This window comes from Drosophila elegans, unplaced genomic scaffold (assembly GCF_018152505.1).
Source record: "Drosophila elegans isolate 14027-0461.03 unplaced genomic scaffold, ASM1815250v1 contig_149, whole genome shotgun sequence".
Classification (NCBI taxonomy): Eukaryota; Metazoa; Arthropoda; class Insecta; order Diptera; family Drosophilidae; genus Drosophila; species Drosophila elegans.
The window spans coordinates 4,292,360-4,318,303 of NW_024545513.1; the positions used below are offsets into that span (position 1 = coordinate 4,292,360).

The window sequence follows — 25,944 nt, forward strand, 5'->3', positions numbered from 1 at the left end:
ATCCCCACGTCGTTGCCAAACCAGTAAACAGTGTCTTGATTATTTTTGTTTATAATAGGAAAAAATAAAATAAAAAAATGTTTTGGAATCTGTATAAGTTATTACCCAGGTTGATTTGGGAAAAAAAAACACAATTTAAGTAAGTAGTAGGGTATTCAAAAGCCGTTGCGCCACCTATCAACAGAGATTTTACGGTGCTTTGCGTGGCGACTCTGGTCACACTGGCCCGCACTCACACACAGCCAGCGTAAACATTTTGTCGCAGAACCGAACACGTCAGCTACGCGGATTGATTGAAAACCGACTTTTCGAGCGCCCCGCAAATCCGATCCGTAGCAGCAGTCCATCCTGCGCCATCCGCATCCGATCCGCGAAGTATTTCCCAGGAGCTAAAAACGTTAAAAGCAGCTGCAAAATGGTAAGAGTCCACCGGCCAGCATACACCCAAACACACACGCACACAAACACGTCGGCGATTTTGAGGCTAATCGGGGTATTCCGGAATTATCATTATTTGTTATTAATTATTCGACTTGCAGGTACTTATTGCTGCGGCAGTCTGCACGAAGAATGGCAAAGGTGAGTAAAAAGCACTATACCCCATAAAAAGTCACATACACATAACAAATAACGTATACGCCCAGTGATCCTGTCACGTCAGTTCGTCGAGATGACGAAGGCACGCATCGAGGGACTGCTGGCCGCCTTTCCCAAACTCATGACCGCTGGCAAGCAGCACACCTACGTGGAGACGGACTCCGTGCGCTACGTCTACCAGCCGATGGAGAAGCTCTACATGCTGCTCATCACCACAAAGGCCAGCAACATCCTGGAGGATCTGGAGACGCTGCGCCTCTTCTCGAAAGTGGTATAGAAGTCTATAAAACTTACAGAATTCAATGCTAATCACCCCTTTCAACTACAGATTCCCGAGTACAGCCATTCCCTAGACGAAAAAGAGATCGTAGAGAACGCCTTCAACCTAATCTTCGCCTTCGACGAGATCGTGGCCCTTGGTTACAGAGAGAGCGTCAATCTGGCCCAGATCAAGACCTTCGTGGAGATGGACTCGCACGAGGAGAAGGTCTACCAGGCGGTGCGGCAGACGCAGGAGCGCGAGGCGCGCCAGAAGATGCGCGAGAAGGCTAAAGAACTGCAGCGCCAGCGCATGGAGGCCAGCAAGCGGGGTGGTCCCTCGCTGGGCGGCATGGGCGGACGCAGCGGCGGCTTCAGCGCCGACAGCTTTGGCAGCAGTGGCGTGAGCAGTTCCAGCGGCTCCAGCGCTGCCATTGGCATCACCTCCATCGATGTAGAGACCAAATCCAAGGCAGCTGCGTAAGTCACCTATTGTTTTTTTCTATCTGGTCGCTTTTCGGTTAATTATGACGATTTTAAGCAGCAGCAAGCCAACCTCGCGCAATGCCCTCAAGCTGGGCGGCAAGTCCAAGGATGTGGACAGCTTTGTGGACCAGCTGAAGAGCGAAGGCGAAAAGATCGCCAACTTAGCACCGGTAGCGCCCGCCGGAAGCTCCAGTGCTGCAGCCAGCGCCAGTGCAGCAGCCAAGGCGGCCATATCGGCGGATATTCACAAGGAGAGGTGGGTGTTTTAGTTACCTCCTATATAACTGCGTCTAATGCGAAAATTCTCTTAATCTCTCCACCCAGTGTGCATTTGAAGATCGAGGACAAGCTGGTGGTGCGCCTTGGACGCGATGGCGGCGTGCAGCAGTTCGAAAACTCCGGCCTGCTGACGCTGCGCATCTCGGACGAAGCCTACGGCCGCCTCTTGCTGAAGCTGTCCCCCAACCACATACAGGGCCTGCAGCTTCAGACGCACCCCAACGTGGACAAGGAGCTGTTTAAGTCGCGCACCACCATTGGGCTCAAGAACCTAGGCAAGCCGTTCCCCCTCAACACTGACGTGGGTGTGCTCAAGTGGCGCTTCGTCTCGCAGGACGAGTCGGCCATTCCATTGACCAGTAAGTTGACCCGCACCCAAACCATTTCCCTCTCTTTCACTTACGTGTGTTTGTTACCATTTCTTTTTCAACAGTCAATTGCTGGCCGTCGGATAATGGCGAAGGTGGCTGCGATGTGAACATCGAGTACGAACTGGAGGCCCAGCAGCTGGAGCTGCAGGACGTCGCCATTGTCATACCGTTGCCGTAAGTAGATCTCTGTTGTCACCAATCTTGAGAGGATTAGCTATTATCTCTTTTTTTTCCATCTCATCCTCAGGATGAATGTGCAGCCGTCGGTGGCCGAGTACGATGGCACCTACAACTACGATTCACGCAAGCACGTTCTGCAGTGGCACATCCCCATCATCGACGCCGCCAACAAGTCCGGCTCCATGGAGTTCAGCTGCAGTGCATCCATTCCGGGCGACTTCTTTCCCTTGCAGGTGTCCTTCGTCTCGAAAACGCCGTACGCCGGCGTCGTGGCCCAGGATGTGGTGCAGGTGGACAGCGAGGCGGCGATCAAGTATTCGAGCGAATCCATTCTGTTCGTGGAGAAGTACGAGATCGTGTAGGTCATGCCGCCGGCCACGCCCACCTAAGTAGTACATAAATATACCTAGAAGTCCATTTTATTTTTCCCGAGGCGATTCGATTCGATACGATTGATTCTACTGCTGCAGCATGTTAAAGATAATTTTTTTATTTTTGTGTTTCAAACTTTGGATATTTATGTCGCGCGAACAGATTCTCAGAGCGAGTAATTCCAAAAAACAAAAAGCTAAATACATACGGAAAATCATTGATACCAATTAATAAATCAGATTTTGTGCACTCCAAGCGTATAACGGTATAAAATAAATGAAAGGTAATTAGTTGTAGTTGGCAATTGTAAAGTGTTTTGTTTCGTGCGCTTCGTGCACCCCCTTCATTTGGAGTATTTTTTATGTAAAATGCTATGAATAAACTATACACAATATACATAAAATTACTGATAACAGGTGTGTTTTCTTTGTTTAATAACTTTTATTCCATGTTCCAATTCACCTATAATGGGTATTTATTATATATTAAAGAAAATATATTAATTAAGATCTTAATTACTTAAAAAGTATCTATAAAATAATAGTTTATTTCTATACTTTGGAAAACAACTAGCATTGTTTATTCAAAAAAGGTATATATATATATCTTTAGCTTACAAAATATACACAATTTCTGATAACAGAACGCGTTTTTTCATTGTGTAGTAACTCTTACCTCATTTTAGAACTCAATAACAATCGTTATTTATTATTTAAATAGCTTAAGTATTCAAATAAATAAACTTTTTCCAAGATTTAATTATATTTGAATTATTTAATAGTTAGTTTTATGATTTCGGAGAAATCGTTGTTGGTTTTTAAATGAAAAAAACAAATTAGAATGATACGTTTGAATTATTTAAATTAGATTTTTATAATAAAAGATATTTTTATACTTTGGATGAATTTTTGTTTGTTTATTTTTATATGAAAGGAATAAATAAAGAACAAAAATTTTAGTGTGGAGACATGGAAATCATCTTGATAAATAACATTAGCTATTCAATATAGATGTATATCCTTAGTTTAATTTTACAGTACCGGGGTTTATCCAAATTAGGCCTACTGTATATGGTACGGTATTTGGCATTGCTGGTCTGGGCACAAACGGTCACACTTGTCATTGTTTTGGTTCTAGCTTTGTTTTTTTTACTTGGGTTTCTGTTCTACGTCGCGAATTTCAAGCAACGCCCATGGAGCAGCAGCTGGAGAAGGTCTTGGCGGAAATGTAGGGATCCCGTCGGGCCAAAGAACCCCCACTAATAATAACCAATAACCAATAACCCCTCTTTGCAGCGCCGCGCGTCAGGACACGGTGGGAGCTCTTCTGGCAAATCGTCAGGGATTGTGTCTGGGCAGTGAGTATAAGGAGCATTTCGGGGGCTTTGGCCCGATTAATCAGTTGCGATAATGCCGATGGACTCTTGCAGCCAAGGGCGACATCGATCCGAACGTGTCCGGCATCGGAATGGCCATTTCCGAGCAGGTGGCCAAACTTGAGCCAAATAACACGGTTCCGGCCACGATTTGCCTGTACAGCGGCAACAAGTAAGTTGGCAATTCCATTGGTCTGAGTGGGTGTTCCCATTTGGAGGACATGCTTGCCTAGCAATAGCTCTTCTAATTCTATTTATTTTGTATCACTTTAATCGAAAAATATTTTATAAAGGTTTTTATCCAGAGTATCTAACTCCTTTGCTAGCACATGTTTCCATAGTAGATCTTGTGACAAATTTGAATTCTATCAAAAACTTATTTGAATTAAGTACAACTTATTTATGAATATCTTAAATAAATATTTATGACAATAAATATTTTTTTAAGACCTAATGTAATTTTTACGTACTCATGATCTGTTCGTTGATGCTCTTATAAACAAAGTCGTCTATTAATATATTTTTTGTACAATGCAATTTTTACAAACTCAAGACAGTTTTTTAAGTAGGATTTTATTGTACCCGTAATAATGCAATTTTTGCAAGCTCAAGCTTCATCTAGAATACGGTTAATCATATATATTTTTGTGATTACTTTTCTGACATATACATTTCCTTTATTCCAGACGCTGTGTGATCCAGAAGGACGGCGAGATCACTGGTGTGCTCTTCAAGCAGCAGACGACTGCATCGGCTACCGCCGCCAGCAACTAACAGGAGCTGGGGCTTCAAGCGCAACACTCAGGCCAAATACGCAAGTCAGGATCATAATCAGGATCGGGATTTGAAAACACAGTCAGATACAGATGCAAATACAAATATCTTTCACGACGCGCCAGCTTCGCTTAATTCATTTGATTTGTTACATTTGTCAATCGTTCTAACCGAAAACCATTATCCATAATCATTGTTTTGTACGACTCGTCTAGCATTAAGAATTATTCGTAATGCATTACGCATTAAGCACAGCTGCTAATCGCCATCTCTGAGCCAGCCTTGCGCTATCACTATGTACATATAGACTTTGTACGATTAAGCCCCACAAAGTGATCAAAGCATATATACACCAATTACAATTATAGCAATGCAAGCTTTTGAACTTGGCAATTTTCTCGAAGTGTTCAGCCGTAATTACTCAATCATAACGGTTTGGTCTGGTGTGGAGTAGAGTGGTTCGTGCAGCAGTTTCTTGCACGTTTTCCGGGTCTGCAGTATGGGTTGGGTGCACCGCATCGCATCGAGGAAATGCCTCCGCCCACGTCATATAAGAAGTGATACATGGACATGGACATGGCATGCTGCATGCAACAAATCAGCGGCTACACTGCAGCGGTATCAGTAGTGCCAGCAGACAAATTGCCGCGCATTCCGCAGCCCACGAGCCATGGTTTATGTGATACAGTCGAGCATCTATTGCTGAAACCATTAAATCATTTACTCATAGCAATTTTTAAATTTTACTATTTGACGGTGGTATTTTTCAAAATGTAGAATTGGAAATAATAATAAATATATCTATAAAGACAGCAGAAATATGTCCTTTATAGAAGTTTTAAAACTTGGAATTCAGAAACTTGCACTTATATAAAAAAATAAATATCTGGGTATCGAATTTAAAATGTGAAATTACATATTTCAATAAAAATATAAAATCATAACATTTAATACTTTGCTAAATCAATATTTAACTTTAACTTCAATAACATATATCAGATATTATAATCTATTGCGAAAATGGTCAAAGTAAAAATGAAAATAAAATTTAAGATTTCCATATTTTTAATAGCTTTAAAAAGCAATGGATGAAAACTAAATATTCAAATGGAGAATACAGAATTTGATTTACTACGTTTTCCTATCAGTGTAGAATTACTATATGATTTTTTGCTAATCTTTTCAAAAAAATTTGCTTATGTCTTTTTTATATTAGCACAATTATTATAACTTTTCTTTAGGTAGGATTGACTGTTTCGAAAGTAGTATGACAACACACAAAATTTCGTACACGAACGGCGCCTAAAATCGATTGAAAATCTTCCCAGGCATCTGATGGTATTCCCTGGTACCGCCAGGAGAAGGAGCCCACTTGGCCGGTTTTGTGCCTTACACGGATACAACATGCTTACAATATCCGTATATTTTTGTTGTCAGTTATGGTAAAAAGGTACTTGTGTTTCGAAAACTCTCGGAAATTGGCAGACATGCCGATCTTTATCTTTTGATATATTTTGGATACGATTGTCATGTAAAGTGATACGATAGGACCATCATATCATTCTGGTTTTCTGTGCAAATGTGAAGGCGGCAAGCTGATGGAGTTTTATAACTTGCAGGGCGAATTTTAATGTTGCAAAACAATAACAAAAATTGAAATATTGTATGCACATCTGCCAAACAAGCCAGGTACACCCACTCTTTGTTTTCGAGCCCAGTGTTTACCTGTTGCAGAGCCCCGAACCTGAAAAGGCCTTGAACTTTCACCACGGGGCATTGGCGACCCACGTGTGGCGTCTAGGCTTCTTTTTTCAGCTTTTTTCCCTCAGTTTTCTGTGGGTGTGGGTGTCGAAAAGCTGCGGCTGTGCAAGGTAAATAACACAGAGACAACAAAGTTGATAAAATACGACAAAAACAAAAACAAAAAACAAATGAACACCGAAATTGGCAGCCAAGGTGCGTTTGTTTAGCCGCCGCTGCAAAAACCTTCAACTTGAATTAAGCGTTCAGTTTTGGAGGGATCCATGTGACCACCAATGGTTTTTCTAGGTTTTTATTTTCGATGCCTTTAGACATGGAGAACCTTTTCCCCTGACTGCATTATATTTCAATTAAAATTTTTTTAATTATTTAATTGTTTAATTATTACTCATACGCAGTGATTAACCACCATATACTGAATTGGTGTTTATATAACTTACGTTTACATTTTGGATAAAATAAAGGTGGTATCTTCTTTGTTCTTCTAAAGGTAGTATCAGCCATATCACAAAGTTGACTTTTAAAGTACGCAACCTTTACATATAATAGCTCTAATTTATTTTTAACCATGCAACTATATTTTTCGTATCATGTTGTTTAATTAAAATAAGTAGTACATTTTATCATATCTCACAATTTACTATAAAGATGTAAGTATTTTTTAGTTAATATCCAAAATAATTTAACTTATTTCTTTGGGGAAATTAGAATATGCAATAGTTTAATTCTAGTAATAAAATGTTCTTGGGAAAATACAAATTTACATAGATCTACAACATACAAAAAAAACCCACATTTTTCGGTATTCACTCTCGCTTTTAAGAAACTGGAACGCTAACGAGGAAAACTGGTTACTTTTTCCCCGGCGAAAGTGCCAATGGCAAGATGACTCACGATGCAGTCGAAAAGAAATTCCAAAATCTGCTGCGACTCGCTGCATTTTTCACATTTTTTGGCCAAATCAAACCGGACCTGATCGAAAACCACTAAGCGGACAGCTGGCGGTCGTAAGAATTACGATATGTGCCCGACATGAAAAATGCCCCCTTTCCAGAGCACGAAAAAAACCCATGAATTATGACAGTTCATAAATTGGTCGAGGAAAAAAATGCGATAAATAAACAGAGTACCCCCCAAAACATATTTCGATGTTACAAAAATCTGCGGCTTTCATATATTATACATTTTTCAACAATTCTTAGACAGCCGATTGTTTTGTGTTAGTTATAACTTGGTCATTTGTTTACCATCTTAAAATTACCGAGCGTATTACCACCTTAATTATTAACGCAATTACTAACGCAAGCCATTAACATTGGTTTGTCTGTTTGAGTCAGTTGTTTAGTCAAACAATGGCTTATGTATATTTGAAGGATCAGTTTAATCATAGTTTCCAGCACTTGTTTAACTATTGGAGCACAGAATATGAATTTTATGTGCAGCCAAGCTTGACAAAACAAAGTGAGTCCACATTACAGATAATTGATACCTATAATTGTGAAAAGATCAATTCCATGCTCGATTGCAATTCGATTAGCCAAATAATTGGTTACACTTCGGAGGGTGGAAAACAAAGGCACTGAGAAAATTTTCAAAGCTTTAGATATATGCATTTCTAAAAACTTAAAAAAAATTTTGGATAACAGGTAATTCAGGCTGTTTGATTATCTGATATTCCGCGTTTGAGATTTGACGTTATTCATTTTGTTTTCTTATTTTTCTTTTTAATAAGTTTTATAGGTTATTTCTTGCTACACAAGGATCCTGATAACATAAAAAGTGTTCATTTGGATTACGATACATGAATAAGGGTAAAATGGAAAACCATCTGTATTGTTCGCAGTGTACCCACAAACGTAGCTGGCGAACGGAAACGGCAACCCGTTAGCAGTCTCTATACGATATTCGATATATGTCCATATGGAGGCGCCTATCATCTCACCACTCATGTTGCTCCGTTTTGGGTAATTATGTCATGGGGGGCTAATCGCCGCCGCGAAATTCCCTCAACTATCGCGTCATCGGTCTATGCTATATACTATATAGGCATTTTGCCACGAAATGACGACATTTGGACTTTGAATACATATATTGATTTTGTTTACATTTTTGTCGCCAGGTAGAAAAAGTAATTGAACACTTCGAACTGATATGTCGAGCTCAACCAACTTGTATATATTTGATTTGTATTTGTTTTTAATATCTGAATCTTCAATTTAAATTTAAACCAAATTTAACTCAAATAATATGCATTTAAATCAAACAGGAATACATTTTAAATCTTATATTTTCCACATTAATTAAAATTTTTAATATTAAATATAAATTATTAAAATTTAATATGCATTGTATATAATACTATGATTTCATATTTCCTTTTAAAATTTAACATACAATTTTAAAATTAATAGTTAGATATTTATTTTTACTACTCCATTCCAGTGTAGTAATAAATGTAACTTAATATTTTTTTGAGATGTTTTCTATTGCAATGTAAATATATATATATTTTTTTTAATCAGTCATCGTCAATCGCCAGAATTGACTGTGGAAGTAGATTGATGGTCATACACGAATGGCTATTTATATCTGCATCGTAAACAATTGGTAAAGTGGTAGGGCGGGTCAGCAGGTGACGCCAAATCGGATAGAAAATAAATAAACATTTCTTAGTGACGCCGACTTCTTTTGGGAATGCTGTCGCCTGTGAATCATCATCATTGTGGGATGGTGGAACTCGATTTGGGTTTTCGCCTTATATGGTTAATTTCAAAATTGATTGCGATTGTTGCACCAACTCATGAATCATGGATGTTTTGCTCGCCAGATGCTGTTTTTATATTTTGGCCAGCTTTACTCGGCATCTGGCCAGATAATCCTATTATACTATCATTAAAAAACATTTTAAAATACATGTTACGTTTTTAAAGTAATGTTTAAAATCGAAACGCATGAGTTTCTGAGGAACTAAAGTACTTTTTCACTGCAATTTGTTATCGTTGAGTGTGTCATCTCCCGTAACGGCTGCAAAATGGCCATTTAATTGTTTCAGCTTGGGGGAAAATTTGCATGCGACTTATGGGAGCCGCCGACTGTTTGTCTGGCCAAAAGCCTTAAATGCGAAATAAAAACACACAATAGCCCGATGTTATCTTCGCCTTGCCCATATTGACTCTCCCGATTCAGATTCCGATTCTCGGGCGACGATTGCATAATCTGCGAGTGTGGCGAGTGTTTTGCTACAGATTTGGGTCCCGTGCACGCGGCATTACCTATAGATCGCATATAGTACCTCCAACACATCCCAACTTTGCCTATATACCAGACAATTAAAACAATTGATGCGATTTCTCGCACAAATGTGCCAAACACGAACGTTTAATTTATATTTAGTCGATCGCCTTCATCCGTCAAACGATCATCAATAGCCCCTTCCTTCCTTTCCCCCCCTTTTTCAGTCACGAACCAAAGGCAAGAAATTAAATCGATTAAAAATCGTTCAGTAGTTTTTTTTCTGTGTTTTGCTATGTATATATATTTACTTAGCTTTTTATACAAAACGAGAGCTGGGGGTTTGATTCCTATTTTAGAAATTAAATGTAAAAGTTAATTGAGTAAACTAAATATTTTGTTAAATTGATTTTTGTATACCCATTTTACATTTTCGATACCAACAAATTAAGAGACAAAATTCACCTCACTTTTCAATAGTTAAAATTACAGAAAACAAGAAAGGTGACAATGAAAGGTGACAATGAAAGGTGAAATGGTGATCCAATTTTTGTTCAGTGCTTCATTTTGGTATTTCGTCATCGGCCGAGCATCAGATCAGCAACATCATTAACATGCCGCCACCTCTTGAATCACTTTCTACTTTCACTGCTGCACACGTACACTGTCGCGTTTCTGTGCGATACCAATGCAGGATTTTTATTTCGCACTTGAACGCTAACATGGCACAAATTGACGTCAGCGATGGTTAATGATAATCCCTGAAAACAGACAATCAGATGTGTTATCTGTAAACCAATATCTGTTACTATATCTTTTCCGATACCCAGCATTGCAATGTAAGCGTTGTTTATGTAAAATATGTATATATACCTCAAGTGGATTCTGCGACGCAGATGCCTGGAATACCTGATCTAAGACTCTCGCCGATTGCTAATTACTTAGTTGGGCAAACACTATTTGTATTTTCAAAAGAACCCTCGGCTGATCATACAGATCGATGCTTCCGCAAGTTGGCATTACAGCTGTTGACCGCAGGTGCAGATAGAGTACAGTTAGGACTGACTATGCTGTACTTGGATTTCGATTTTAAAGGGTACTTACGAAATGTGGGAAGCCTTTAAGGTATTGGTTTTTTTTTGTTTTTAATTCAATCACTTAAATTCACGATTGTTTTTTGGGTTAAACCCAATGTTAAAACCAAGATGTAATATATTTTGGATTATTTCTTTGAATTTAATTTTTGATTTTTGGGTACAAAATTCTGTTATTTGATGCATTTGATTTACAATGCAACGGGTTTTGATAATAACGCAAGCAATCATTTAAATTCAATATCGACTTTTAGGTGCATTTTCAAAGTTTTCCCTTAAAACCGCTATATGTTTAATACATATAGGTACTACCTGATCAGGTCTACATCTATCTTATCCACTGACCTCGCATTGCAGGGCCAGCATCGCCAGTCGGCTGAAAACACATGCGGTTTGATCTTGATCGTCGCACTAAGGTAACGCGGTCTGTAAGTAGTAAATAGTGAAGCTGTAAAAGACCACATGTTTGGCCAAGGTAAATAATTCATCCAAATTAAGAGACATGCGCAGCTATTCTTGTTAACATTGTTAACAGCTTTAAAAGTTTGTGTTTTCCCAAACAAAACCCAGAAAAACTACCACTTGTCAAGATCGAAGAGATTTCCCTGGGATGACGTCCATATTTTTATCTGCGGGTCAATGTGCTTTCGTCACGCTACATATACCACTCATTTTTGTTTGGTACCAAAAATATTACTCAGCCGACATGTGGTGCGAACAGCGAGGTCCAAAATACTGGTGGTGATTTTGTTGGCCACAGCTGAAAAATTGGATTGTCGTCATCAAATAAAGTTTTTGTTATTTTATTGTGTTTGCACCATTTCCCTCACCAATAATAAGAACCATTGCTTGTAAGTGATATTTAGTTTTAACAAATCATTGTTTCTTTTATTCTCTTTCTATTTTGTCGTTGTGCACCTCTTCTTTTTTCTTCCGTTCAATATAAAAACAGCCGCTTTTTGCAGTGTATTAGTGCTGAAACTTATGCTGCTAGGAACATCGATTTTCGAATAAAATACTCCTCGTCTCTCTTTAGAAAATCAGAGTCAAGAAATAATGGTTAATCGTCGATAGTTACTCGATAGAAAACAAAAAATATTGCTTAGCCTAAAATGGAGTTCAATGTGAAAAATTGTACACTTGAAGAAATTTTCAATGAACTTGTCGCGAGAATTCGTTAAATAAATAATCAAAACGTCTGGAAAAAAACATAAGATTAACCTAACTTGCGTTTATGCATAGTGTATAAAGTAGTTCAAGTTAAACTTTACTTTTACTTCGTTTCCATTTGTATATGAGATGCTTTATTCGTAAAATAATAAAATAAATGGTTGGAGGTAAAACGAAAAGAAATGAAACGAAACCTAAAGGTAAAGGTAAGTTATGATAAATGGAGTGACTTTAGTTGAAAGTTGTGGTCAAAATAAAAAAGTATTTGTATTGCCTTTCTTCTGTGCTTCTTAAAAAAAATAATGTATGCGCGGATGTATGTATATATTTTTGTATTTTTCTATTCTTTTTTGTTTTTGTTTTTGTTTTTACTTTTACTTTTCATTTTTATTTTCATTTGACGTGTAAATATGTGAGAAAGTGAAAAAAAACATCACAGTTAAAACTTCAGTACATTTTCTCGTGGTTCGAAATTAATCAAGAAAAAAAAAACGATGTATGTATATACATATGTAGATTAAAGTTCTATTTTTCTCTAAAGATATACGCTTACAAAATACAACTTATGTATTGCATATAAATAATGATTATCCTCCTTTTTTTTTTGTTTGCTTCTTTTGCGTTTTTTGTCATTTCAATTTAGCGAATTACTTGATATATGGATACGTTGAGCCAACATCTGGCAATGGGGCCCTATATAAGGCCGATGCATCAGATACATCAGTATTATAGAAACCGATTGCCAGGTGAACGACGCAGCTGAGATTTTCGGATTGTTTTCTTGTTGAATACAGTACAAACTAGGCGATCCTACAACTGGCTTAACTACTAAAAGTACTTGCTGGCCCCCATGTGTTCCCCCAAGCCTATAACCCCGCCCCCCTAATCCTCCCAGCTCCATGTGGGATCCAGCTCGCGATTGATGCGCCACAGCATCAGTTCCATGCAGGCCCGCGAATCCTCGAAGCTGCTGTGTCCCGTGGTGCCGTCGCCACTCTGGATCTCCCGCTTCAGGTGCACCTTGGTGAGGTGCCTCAGTGCCCGGCGGTAGGGAAAGCCACTGCAGTGCGGGAAGCTGATCGAGGTGTCGATCAGCGTGTTGTGCACCAGGCGCAGGGCCCGCAGGTCGTTGTCCAGTCCGTGGCCAATGAGGATGGTGTCCGCGGCGATCAGCTCGAGCAGATCCCGCTGCACCTCGGCCAGACTCTTGGCGCCGGAGCGCAGGTCCCGCTCCGTGATGCCCGAGTACCGGGTGTTGTAGTCAATGATGTCGCACTCGGGCCGCACAAAGTGCTCGTACACCAGCTGCCCGTTGAGGGCCACCAGTGAGACCTTGGTCACGTCCAGGCCACGACCCGTGTAGCTCATCTCGCAGTCCAGGGCATAGGCAGCGGGCTCGTCGCCATCGTTGGATGAGGGCTGCTCCCGGTGCTGGGTCCGCACGAAGTCGTAGTAGGGTCCGTTGACCCCCACCACCGAGCCCGTCCACACGTGCCGGTCACTGAGGCAGCAGCCCGGCGAGGATTCCTCGCCCTCGTGGCAGCAGGTCCAGCGTCCATGGCAGACGCCGTCGTAGTAGCGCTGGTACTTGCCCGAGTGGTAGTGGCACTCCTCGCGCGTCAGGTACTGACCCGTCAGCTCGTCCACCAGGAAGTGCCGCTTGCAGCGGGCACAGGGCTTGGCCAGGCTGCGCTCCACTTGCACGTACTGGCAGTACTTGAGCTCCAGACCCAGTTCGCCATCGCAGCCGGCGGAGGAGGAGGAGGAAACGGTGGAGGAGTTGGAGGACTCGCACTCGCTGCCGCTCCACTCGCCGCCGGACTCGGAGTCCAGGGAGCGGGGTGAGCTGTTCCCGGAGTCGCTCGAGGTGGCTACCTCCTCCTGGTTGCTCAACCCATCGTGGCAGTTGATCACGGTGACGGCCGGAGCAGTTTCCGCCAGGGCAGCGGCAAAACTCATGTGTGGCAGGCACTTGAAGATCTCGATGGCGCCCTCGTGCACCACGGATTCCACGGGAAAGCCGTAGACCCTTAGCAGATGGTGGTCGATGACATGGCGCCGCAGCTGCTGCATCACAGCCCGGTCGTCCAGATCCAGTTGCTCGTACTGGCGGAGCGGCGGCACCAGGAAGTTGGCGTTCTGCCTGCCACGCTCCCGCTCTCGCCGCCATTCCAGAGTGGCCACGCCGGGCATTAGGGAGCGCTCGATCCGCTTCCGGTTGCCATTCGCATGGGGCGAACTCGTCGGCGAACTGGTGGGCGAACTCAGGGCCGAGGAGGAGCTGCTGTCGCAGGTTTTCCGCTGCGTGTTGCTGCCGTGCTTCGAGATGTTGCTGCCGGGATGACCGCCAATGTTACTATTACACTTGCCGGGTTTCTTGTTGCTGTTGCGCTTCTGTTGCTGCTGCTGTGGGTTGTTGCTGCCGGGGTTGGACTGTTGCTGCTGCTGTTGCTGACGCCACTTGCCACCAGCAGTCTGCTTGGCGGTTTTCTGGCCTCCAATCGAGGCACTGGCTCCCGACTTCTGGCCACAATTTTGGTCAGGATTGCGGAGCTGCTTCTGCTGGCGCTTCGAACGCGACTTGTTGCCGCTGGGAGCACCTGCAACATGGCCACCGCCGTTGCCGCCATTCAAGCTGCCCTTCGGCTTGTTCAGATGCTCCCTGCTGGAGTCCATGTCCTCGCTGGTCGCCTCGCTGCTGGTGCTATTGCGATGACCCGGATTGTGCTGGCCCAGAAACTTGTCTGCAATAAAACATGGAAAAAGGGGTAAGCAAATTAATCAAAATTATTACATATAACATTAAAAGAGCTTTAAGATTTGCATACATTATTTAATAAAGATTCCCAAAGTAACTAAAATATTTCAATATTTGGAGAATATTCATTTGTAATATAAAAGACTTTAATTTTATGATGGTATTTATAAAATATTATTTTTTTGTTTGTACACATTGTATTCAATTACTTGTTAATGAAAATCGTTTAATTTTTCAATAGATTACTCTTAAATTTTGTTAATTTCTTGAACCTTATTCATTAAAAACCTCTTAGGAATTTCAGCCAATAAAATAAAATATTCGTTTAGAAATTCAAATTCTGATAACACGTTCGCACACAAGCGTAAAACTTATACGCTTATCAACAAACGCCACGTGCTTTTGAGTATTTCTCTCTCTCTCTTTTGTCGTTTCCATATCTCCCTTTATTTGTTTTATTCGATGCTACACCTAGGAAAACTGTGTATGGTTTGGTATTACGTTCGGATTCATATGATATTAATATATTTAATTTATTTCTATTAGTTCAATTGGTTAAATATGTAGTATAAGCTGGATTAAAAAGATTATTGTTTTTTCAGTTTTTGGTGTAGTGTTTTTTTGCTACAAAGTTGGCTCTAATATTATTTAATTTTCAATTATAAGAAAACTATTATGTTATCATCATATGTAATACGAATGTTGCACATGTGTATCCCAAAGTGAAGACTATTTATATTTTTTGTCGTGTAAATGTGTGTATTTAATTTTTGATAGTGTGATTTGATTTAGGGAAGGTTACGCATGACTGGAAATTGACGCATGTGTGCGGCGTTTCTACCTCGAGTTTTTGCTAATTCAGCTTATTTGGTTGCCACCCAACGGGTGGGTTAAAAGGGGGTGGGGCGTGGCTGGGGATGGGGAAGTGGAAGGGGAAGGGGATGGGGGAGGGGGCCTCGTGTTGACGCATTACAATTATACACATTTTATTATGACTATTATATGCCGCCTGTTATTATTATTTCTACCTATTAAGCGCTTTACGTTGTCTCGGCTTCCGCATTTAGCTCATCATTTTCCCCATTCCCCTTTTCAATTCTCGTTCTCAAGTTAATCATTAAAGTTCTAAAAGGGGTTCGTGGGGGGTGTTTTGTGGAGCGCCAAAAGGGGTTATAGAGGGGCATCTGAGCTGGCTTGACCTGTTGTCAAAGATTAATTTAAGTTTTTTGGGACGAGGACTAATCACGCTAATAATCAAAGAGTCCAGTTGATAGAATGAAACCACTTAAGCTTTATTTATGAATATTTATACAACAACTAATGCTGCGTTATTAAACGCAATATAAAAGCAAGTTTCTCAAATCATAATTTAAATAAAATATTCAATTAGAGAAATTTATTTTTAACATTGCCCAAATATATATTTAAAATCACCAATATTAAGGACGGGTTTGGAGCTCAAGCTTAAATGTTAAATGAGTGGTTAGTTAAGTAATGGTATTCAGTAGAGTAGTTCTATCAAAATTCAAAGTAATGTATTCCAAGAACCTTTAAAAAATAAAACATCGAACGATCCTAGCCTAAAATCAGCAATGCATATCCTATTGACGCGTTTGGAACTTAAATATAAATGTTTAATAAGTTGCTTGTTAAGAAATGATATTTAGCTAATAAGACATTGTATCGATCCCAGATCCCAACGATTATAAATCCTGCCAAGCATTCTTTTCAATCATAAACAGTCTATTATTTCTGGTATCTATCTACGATATTCAAACTGACGCAGTTCGAGCGAACTATAGTCTTCCTATTCCGTCAAGAGTCATCCGTCACTCAGAGGGGACTTATGACGCCTTTAAAGTCGACGACATTTTCTTATCTGTTTCCTAGACGGCGACTTGCGAATTGCCAACCGCTTCCTTGTAGTGAAAAGCGCTCGAGCGAACACTTCCTTAACACTATTGTGCTACCCATATATGTACATTAGGGTGGTTAAATAAAAAAGTGATACATTTTAATATGCAATAAATGTATTTGAAAACCATACCATTTTATTTTAAGTTTTATGTCTTGTGCAAGTTTTTGTAAAAATTACTCATACGACACGTATTAAATTTATTGATCATAGGCAATGGTACGTATTAGTGATATACTTTAAATCTAAGACGATAACCCACTTTTTTTTCCCAAAAATTTATTCTGGTGCGTTTAAAATGCAGCAGGACCCTACCATTTGCATGCAATTTTGGACCACCCTAATGTACACACATTTGTATTTAGCCCGTTTTGGGGCCCAGAAAGTGGCTGCCCACTGGGATCGAAATTGAATTTCAAAGCGCGCATAGATAAATCATATGGCGAGGTGGGTTTGTTGACTTCGCCGCGTCGAAGGACGCCGAACACTAAGCACCCAGACGTGAGCTGCAAGCCCAAAGACCCAATGGGATCATCAGGGGGCGAAGAAATGATATCGGGGCGGATCGAATTATTGTTTACATATGTACCAACCGCACATATGCTCGTCATAGGTATGTCCATCACGTATCATTCTCGTATAGTACATGGGGTATCGTATACAAGTGCGTGGTCAACGATTAGATAAAGCGTGGCCGAAGTTTTTGGGCGTGTTTCGGTCCGGCTTTTGGCCATCTGTCTGTCCAACTCTCGGAAGCCAACCGAAATGCTGCCTTTAAACGTTTTTACGACAGGCCCTATAATACGGCTTTATCGCCAACCAACACACGCGCCAAACTCTCTAAACAGCCTTGAAAAATCATATTGGAATATAAATATATTTATGCACATAATATATGTACATCCGATTAAAAGGTAAACAAGGCGAAATTTATGAGTTGTATGATTCGCCAGCTAGCAAAGGATATTTAGATAATGTTCAGCATAGTTTTCCAATATTAATGTCGCACTTTTCAGTGACCATTTTCCACGCACTTGCAAGGGCATTTAATCTCTCTTCATTGGCAGACCTTAGAAGAGGTACGGATGGACGTACACGAAGTACATACACTTGAGAGACCGCGATTAGATAGTTTAGTTAAATAAGTGAGACTAACGTGTCAGGGGCTGACAAATGATAATCCATGAAAGTAAAACGGTGCATAAAGCACTCATTGTAAAAAGCGCTCGTGCTACAAAATACAACTGGCGTTGAAATTGATTTAAATGCAAAATGTAACTTTCATATTACGAGCGTGGCAACACGCAGGGGTCGATCTTATATACATGACAAAGGGAACATTTATATTGAATAATTGTGAGTACTTAAAATACATTGCCTAACTATTGTTTTGAAACGAACTATATCTATTCTATAGCGGATATTCGGCTCCGAGCTGCTGTGCTATATATTACCTATAACCGTACAATAAAAATTTAAAATATTATTCCTGTGCCAAGTGCTAGATTTAAGTTCCCCTGTCTAGACTATGAAGGCTACCCACATTTGGTTACCGGGCAGTGATAAGATGTGCGTGTCCAGGGGCCCACAATTACTTTATACATATTCCCGACTGCCCAATTTCCAGGTACCTACGGCAACAGCGTCCAGTCCAAAAGTTCCCTCGAGTGTCGCGATTGTCTCCGCACCTGTGATTGTGGCTCTGACTCTGATTGTGATTGTAGTCGAGTGCCGAAAGACGCCATTCTAATCAGCAAACCCGAAATATATGGAATAGAAACAAATCAAATGCACTCTGATGGGAATTATATATTCAACAGCTGTTGAGTCGAGATAGGCCTTCCCCTTCGATGATGAATCGGTAACCCAAGGGGTCATAAATTACTTCGTCACTAATCTATTTACTCATCTCAGAAAAAGTGCCAAATAGGTTTCAGCTAGGCAACACATTGCCGTTTAATTAGTTATCGGTGCGCAGTCAATTGTCAAGATAAGTCCATAAATAAGCGTTAGTTTATCAATCAACCCATATCTATATTTTGTGGGTCGCCTAGTGATGCAATCGATGTCGTGACGTCATGGGGTGACCCATTTTTATGGTCAGATTCAAACAGCATCACAGGTACTCAGAGTATAGTGTAATTTTCCACAACTTAAAAACGACCTTCGGCTTTATGCGGCGCTTCCTGTGCCAAGACAACGAACAAAATTACTCGTTTCGCAATTGGTTTGTGCATTTTTAATGAGGCCCGAAAACTTGGCTTTGGGCAAAACGAAAAAAAGCGAAAAAAAAACAAACAAAAAAAATAATAACTATAATACCAGTAAACATCATCGCGATAGTTAATTGTGAGCGAACATAACACGCTCACGTATGTCACAACATCCCGTCGTCAGTCCAAAGTTTTGGCATGGTCCCATAGTCGCCTTTAATGTAAACTAATATGAGTTTTATTAATCAAATAGAAATAATATATGCGTATGCAAAATGCGGCCATTGAGGTCAGCAGAAGGGGGCACAAAGATTTAATAATTTCCAAACCAAAAACAAAACTGCGAGTCGTAAAAAGCAATCCAAACGACCAAACGACGTATTTAAGAGTTAGCCAGATATATGTACATAACATATATAGTACTATATGTATACAGCTGTGTGCACGCAACCTCCAGATTGTTGCAACTTGCAATCAAATCATTAGATAATACCTGGGCATCTGATCTGTTGGTTTCACTTTATAAGGCAAACCAAGACTCGTAAATTTGCTTTATCAGACTTTTCTTTATTTTCATTTTGGAACCCATTTCAAAATAGCCCGATTAATAATCTTTATATCTTTATGTGCTTATAAGGTGTATTCTAAAAAACAATGTACAAAATATTTACCCTGCGATAAAAGTTCTAAGAATAACGTCATGGGGTCTGCGTCTGCTTTTTAATCGGTCTAAGTTGAGACTGCCAGTGAATATCTATTGGGATACTAATTATGTTTTACGAAATAATAAATACCCTTGCTTTCAATATATCAGTACTTAAATATGCTGGTTCTGGGAATCAGCACTAAACAGAAGTTATCCTTCTACTAAAAAAGATTAAGATTGCTGAAAAAAAAAACGCAGATGGAGATAAATATAGTGATTAAGAAGAAGCCTGTCATTTGTCTTATCAATTAGAGTTTTATCTTTGTTATGCGAAGATGACATTATACATTTCTAAGCCCAAAAGTTACCTAATGTGTGATCGGACCTGATTTGTCTATTTCCAAGTGGAGACATAAGGCCTAAAAATCCCTTTCCTCTCTGAACTTTCTCCCACGGATTAACCCTTAGTGTGGCCTACGGGCCACTGATCACCCACTGAGCGAAGATCTCTCGGCGATCTTTGGTCTCCATGCTCGTATCGGATTGGATCGCATTGTGTCGGAGACGCGGACTCAGGCATTGGGTAAACGCCCGGTGCTTAAACGACGAACACGTTAACCTTGACTATTGCCGGCGGCGGCAAATCTCAGACACTGGTGCAGACAGCGCGGTGGGGCAGACAGGGGTTAAGCGGAGCTATTCCAAAGATCGGCAAAGAAATGCGAATGATGATGTGATGATCAAGCCGAAGCCGAACAACAATAAACGGAATGTCGAGCACTTTTTACGATTGTTATACAAGTATATTGCGGCTACAGATTTCAGCCGGCAGCACACTTTAATGGGTTAGTAATGCGAGCAGGCATCCGAGCTATGAGAGCAAGCTGCAGTGCGGATCATGAGCATATGTGCCACTAAGGTGTATAGTACATAAAATAGATAAATAGCTCTTTAAGCCATTTTTCAAACAGATACTAAAGCCTTTGCTTAATAAAACCAAATACTTTTTCAGCGCTACACTTATAGGCAGCACTGTTGTACCTGTCTGTTTTAGCCGATACCATCGAGGTGACTGTGTTTTATTGTGGCTTGATGCACCGTTAGTTGGCACCACTTAAAATGGCTAGCAAAAATGAGTTCAAGTTGTCTTTGGACTCGAATTGCAACTGGCCTACAGAGAAAAACAATCGTTGGAGAAAGGCGAAGAGTTGGGGGAAGATATATATAGATATGTATCATATATACCATATAAAGCCTCAAATCCGATTCGTGTGAGATTTAGTGAGGCGTGAAAAACGCATTCGCCAAATGTCGGACCGCAAAAACCGCACCTGGAAGACATTCCTTTTGGCCAAGACAATTATCTAATGAGTGTGTGCCATAAAAAAGGCTTAATGGCAGACTTTGGGCATAACATTTTAATTGGAAAATTTTAAAGAAAAATTTCAAAATGTTTAATGAATAAAACAATTTTCCTCTCATTCTGGCATACTATTAATTCAAATTGTAGTTTTTGAAATAATCATCCCAATAAAAGAAAACGAAATACCAAGTTCTGATCTCGTTTCGTATTATTTTTGGCATTTCACGCTGCGGTGCGAATTTTTGCTTGTGCAATCCCGGAGATCTGAGATTTCGGAACTCGGTTCTCGACCACCCTTATTTCCATCCAAGTGCTAATCAATGACAAAACGATCGCTTATGTAATGATCGCCCGCAAAAACAAAAAAACATCTACTGTTTGGCTACACGTCGATTATCAGTTCAATTCACCTGATACGGCAGAAATACGACAAATAGCGAATATAAAAATGCTTAAGAGGCGCCAGCTGACTGAGAACTGAAAAATCTGAACTCTAATCAGGTACCCCTCTATTGCGTCTTAGTTTTCCCCGTCCAGCGAATACACGTTTATATTCGAGTCCAACGGTAACAACAAAAACTGGGACCTGATTCTGGAAAGTTTTGTTGATTATCGCCCGAAAATAAATTATGGAAAATTCTGACACAAAAATAAAGACTTAAATCAACAAAATATTAAAAATAAAGGGATTCATTTCAAAACAACATATGGTTAATAAGAAAGAGATACAATTAATTTAAGAATACAATTTCAGTAAATGTGGTTGCCTTCCACATGGAAAGTAATAAATTTATGTTCAAAGAAAATAAATAAACAAATGAAGGTCAAAAAAATGATGTGTAACTTTGTTCAGTAATCCCTTCCCAATCATAATTGCCAATCAATGAATTGGCAAGCCCTAAGCTCTTTCGTAAACACACATAATTTCCTGATGCGCATAAATTAAACAAATGTCCATAGAATTAAAATTTTTTTATAGCTTGTTGATATTTTGAAGACTTTTACGCCTTGCCTTTCTCGTAGGAGATGTCTTTGTTTGTTTATTTCATTTTCTTTCGTATTCGTTGAGTCGCCCAATTTTTAATTGATTTTTAATGCGATTGAAAGCGAAAGCCATAGACAATAAATATCTTTAAAACGTGCTCTCTCTCCCTCTATATATATTTCTCTAGAGTTCCGATACAAGTTTCCTATTAAGCTTAAGCGAAGATTTCCTGCAATTTTCTTATTTGTGAACAATGCCAGTTTTTAGTGGACAGTGACAGTGGCGGATATCTCAAAGTTAATTGAAATGTTAGTGACCAAGGTTTTACCCCCATCGAATGGCTACTTATAGATAGACCCAGTTTGATAAGAACTTTCCAACGACACCATAAATAGATATCGCTTCAGTTCAAGTGGACTTTTCACTTTTGAAGTGATCGGATCGGGAGCTTTACATAAGTTTCCCTTGAAACGCAATACGTAATAATTAGGGTGGTAAAACACTTGAGTTTGATGTAAAAATTTACTTTGATGAGCTGTCTTGAACAATAATTGCGCACTCATTACTCAAGGTTTAAAGAACGTTTTTGTTATAAGATTAACCATAATTATGAATTACGATGATTTATTTAGTAGTACAGATAATATTTTCTCTGATAAAATTGTTTTGTAAACTTTTTTGCTCATTTTGTGCATGAGTATTTATTATTATGGCCGGCGGTGTATCGCCAAAGAGGCCACTCCAATTCAAAGATATTTCCGTAATTAATGTCAAATCCACCGCCCATCCACCCACTGACCCAGAAATATATATTGAATTTGTGTCTGTATCTGTATCTGTGTGTCTGTACTTTTTCCATTTGGCGGTATTGCCGCTCTCGATTTAACCGTTCCCGTTCCCGTTTCACATTCCCGATCCTATCCGATCCGAGCCGATCCAAATTCCCGTTCCCGTTTTTATTGCCGTTAGCGGCGATGACGTTAATTTCGTGGCTGGGCGTGATTCACTTTAGATGCCGGCGATTTGCTTGGAATTTTATTAAAAACAAAGCGAAATCGTGAATCAGCGTCTTTATTTCGATACCCATGAGCCAAGATACAGACATGAACATAATAAATGTACATATGTGGGTGTAAGATTGACTAAAACCGAATTCGTTACAGAAGCTCAGTGCCAAGAAACGCTAGTTAAGTGATTCACACGATTTGGTTATTCGCTGAATTTGTTGATTAATAGTTGTTGTCTGTCATTGTTTACTATGTTCCACATGTAAATGTTTTTTAAATTAGTGCGTTCTTTGTATTTACAAACAAATTATTTTGCATTTTTTGTTTATTTATGCCTTCTGTTTTGGAAGTTGTAAAGTAAGTGATTTTCTCTTAAGATTTTTTTCGATTTGTAATAATTCAGGCATCTGCTAACTGATCTATTAAGTTTTTTGTTGCAATAACTCACCTTCGATGCATGAAGAACTGGCCAACCGATGTCCGTAGCCCCTTTCCAGCCAATTCGAAGGGGGTGGTGAGGGCGAGGATCCACTTCCGGTTACTCCAGCGATTCCATTCCGCTTCTGAATATTCCCAAAGGCATTGGATTGCTGCTGCTGCTGATGTTGCTGCTGCTGGTGTTGTTTGTTGCTGTTGTAGCGACTCTTGCGAGTTGTGTGCTTGCTGCCGGTGTTACTGCCGTGCTGCAATGTTGCTGTCGTAGCTGTTGCATGTTGCTGGTAGGCCATCATGCCATTGGTTGATGCTAGGTTGTTGCCGGTGTATTTCTGTGGGCAGCGCTTGTTGCTGCTGCTGTTGGTGTTGCTGGTCGTATTGATGGTTGTGTTGCCGCTGTTCTGGTTGCAACGCTGCATTTTGTCATCTGGAAAAAAAGTCAGCAATTTAGTATTTGTTTTGGTTCGGAAAAATGGGAATACTCTATTTATCAAACACATTTCGTAATAGAAACTTACAAATCTTAAGAAAATGTACTTGCAAGAAATCTTCGAGAAAGAAATGCATTGCACCGCTGCAGACATAAACGCGTTAGAATTAATTTCAAGATTGTAAACAAAATTTTGTTTCGTTTAAGGTGTTTATATTTTGTCTATTTTGTATATTTTGTAAGGAAACCCTCAGCAAACCGCCTGCACTTGCAGTTGAAAGCCAACTAAATGGCGCGATTAGCAAACGCTTGCGATATAAACAAAAAGCTGGGCGCCAAGAAAATACAGCGAATGCAAAAAAACCCAGAGACAGAGTCGCACAATTCACTTCACTGATGACGACACAGTGAATCACCCGCTGATAAAGCGGGAATACAGCGAATTCATCGGCTCTGTCTGTCTCTTTCTTTATCTCTGTTGCCCTCTCTTTCTCCCTTTTGCTGGGGCGACGGAAAATAAAACCTAGGCCAAGTCACACTATGTTTGTGGGGCTTTTCGACCAGGTTTTGACCACGTGCTCCCACAAACTTCCTACTTAGATAAGGTGTATCTGTATCTACGGTTCGCATGGGGTATACCATATGTTGGGTCGTTTTTTACGCCTGCATAGAGTATTATATTATGGTTACTATGACTTACGCCTGTGCTTTTAATCATGAACAACATAGAATTTTCCCCAAACCATTTGTTTTATGTACGTTTATACCAGATCAGCTTAATTAATATAAGTGACAACATCAGACGACAGGCAACAGGCGACTTTTATCTTCGGTTGCCAAGGGCTATCCCGGTATATTCAGTATAAAAAATATTTTACTATACCTGGAACAAACTTAGCCTTCTTGCCGAACTTTGGTACCTGTTGCTGCTGAAACCTCTTCATTAATGTATGCAATTTTTGCGCTTTTCCGCCGCTTTTCCAAGGATTAGGAAAATTTAGCTCGATTCGATTCGATTTTGCGTGGTGGAGTGTTTACTACGGACAAAACGAAGCGAAAGAAACGGCAAAAATTTTGATACTGTGCAAATGTTTTGTTTGGTTTGAAACTGTCTTGAACCGATCCGATAACATGCTGATAATAATATTCCACAGGGCGGCCAATTTCCAAAAAACACAGAAATCTACAGGGCCATGTGATCCATACATATGTTGTTTACCCCGAACTTCTTATAAACCTCATTTCCAGATAATTCGGGTTGGGCCCGAATTAGTAGACTTTTAGGGCACTCTACACATGCTCGTCACATACGCATAGCTACTTTTAAAAAATTCAATGTGCAAATGTTTTACCGCTCAAAATCCAGTTTAAAAACTTATGTATAAAACTAATGACAGCCGGCAACTATTGTTTTTGTATGAGTAGAACAACTAGTTCGGATCATAGTTAATGGTATGCACTTTTGTTTTGGAAGAGCTTCATGTTATATAAGTTTTTGAGTAGTAAGTTTCATTATAAATTTAAATTTAAGATCCGTTTCTTAAAGATATTTCAAGACATTAATAGCTTATTAATTTAATTTTATTTAAGCTTAATTTTATTTAAGTATTATAAAGAACTAAACAATAGTACTTCGCCAATCGTACTTAAAATAAAGTATAAAATCATAAAAATAATGGCAACTGCAAATTATTCAAAATATTGCTTTTCCAAGTATTTCGTTATTTTTCACTGCTTTGACCAAAATAAAATTATTTTTGTTATTTTTGTGAAGTCTTTCATGTTTGCGTGTGAATTTTAACACTCAATAAGAACTTGTGTTTGTATTTTTAGCCAACGAGCACATAAGCGAAAAGTTCATCATCTGGTTCGCTTTCACTAGGCCACCATAAATGAATCTTGGAATTTCGACAATTATCGTTGTTGTTGTTTATGGCGAGATATGAGCTCAGAAACATAATAACAGCAATCGCACAACTACAAACCAGAAACAAAACAAATCTATATAAATTATAGAAGAGTTAAACAAAACCAAAAAAAAGGCTGTACAAAAACACAAGACAAGCTGAAGACAGTCGAAATGACGACTGCGAGAAACAGGTACCAGTTCGTGCCTAGCGCCGTTCCATGTGCGTACCGCCTGCCCCGCCCCCTTTTAAAGCCCCCGCCGCCCACCGCCCACCACACTGAAAAAATACATGGCAAGCAATTGAATTCATGCGATTAAAGTCCGCTTTTGTGATG

The 25,944-nt window shown here is 39.8% G+C and overlaps 3 protein-coding genes across 9 annotated transcripts in view; 2 read left to right on the forward strand and 1 right to left on the reverse strand.

Annotated features, from left to right (window-relative positions):
* The first annotated feature begins 181 nt into the window (after positions 1–181).
* LOC108136343 (coatomer subunit delta) lies at positions 182–2,946 on the forward strand. Of its 2 annotated transcripts, none has more exons than XM_017257451.2 (8): positions 182–418; positions 540–579; positions 645–868; positions 926–1,335; positions 1,397–1,597; positions 1,666–1,979; positions 2,054–2,165; positions 2,239–2,946. In XM_017257451.2, exons 1-8 carry the CDS (start codon positions 416–418, stop codon positions 2,531–2,533), a joined length of 1,599 nt encoding a protein of 532 aa, XP_017112940.1. In that variant the 5' UTR covers positions 182–415; the 3' UTR covers positions 2,534–2,946. The 2 variants fall into 2 exon arrangements, with proteins under 2 accessions (XP_017112940.1, XP_017112939.1); XM_017257450.2 differs by having other exon boundaries at positions 232–418; positions 1,400–1,597.
* Positions 2,947–3,645: 699 nt separating this feature from the next.
* LOC108136173 lies at positions 3,646–5,095 on the forward strand. The gene is made up of 4 exons (XM_017257171.1): positions 3,646–3,770; positions 3,839–3,900; positions 3,973–4,090; positions 4,605–5,095. The coding sequence occupies exons 1-4, from the start codon at positions 3,736–3,738 to the stop codon at positions 4,690–4,692; spliced, it is 303 nt and encodes a 100-aa protein (XP_017112660.1). The 5' UTR covers positions 3,646–3,735; the 3' UTR covers positions 4,693–5,095.
* Positions 5,096–11,630: 6,535 nt separating this feature from the next.
* The window catches only part of LOC108136242, a 36,772-nt gene continuing 22,458 nt past the window's right edge, over positions 11,631–25,944 (reverse strand). For 4 of the 6 annotated variants that reach the window (XM_041707147.1, XM_017257278.2, XM_041707146.1 and 1 more), the window contains exons 2-3: positions 23,284–23,697; positions 11,631–14,692 (exon numbers count right to left, since the gene is read on the reverse strand). In XM_041707147.1, coding sequence (XP_041563081.1) covers positions 12,831–14,692; positions 23,284–23,689 — 2,268 coding nt within the window. In that variant the 5' untranslated portion in view covers positions 23,690–23,697 and the 3' untranslated portion in view covers positions 11,631–12,830. Of the gene's footprint in view, positions 14,693–23,283; positions 23,698–23,788; positions 23,912–24,583; positions 24,812–25,944 lie in introns of those variants that run through there. The other 2 variants (XM_017257280.2, XM_017257281.2) reach the window with 2 other exon arrangements.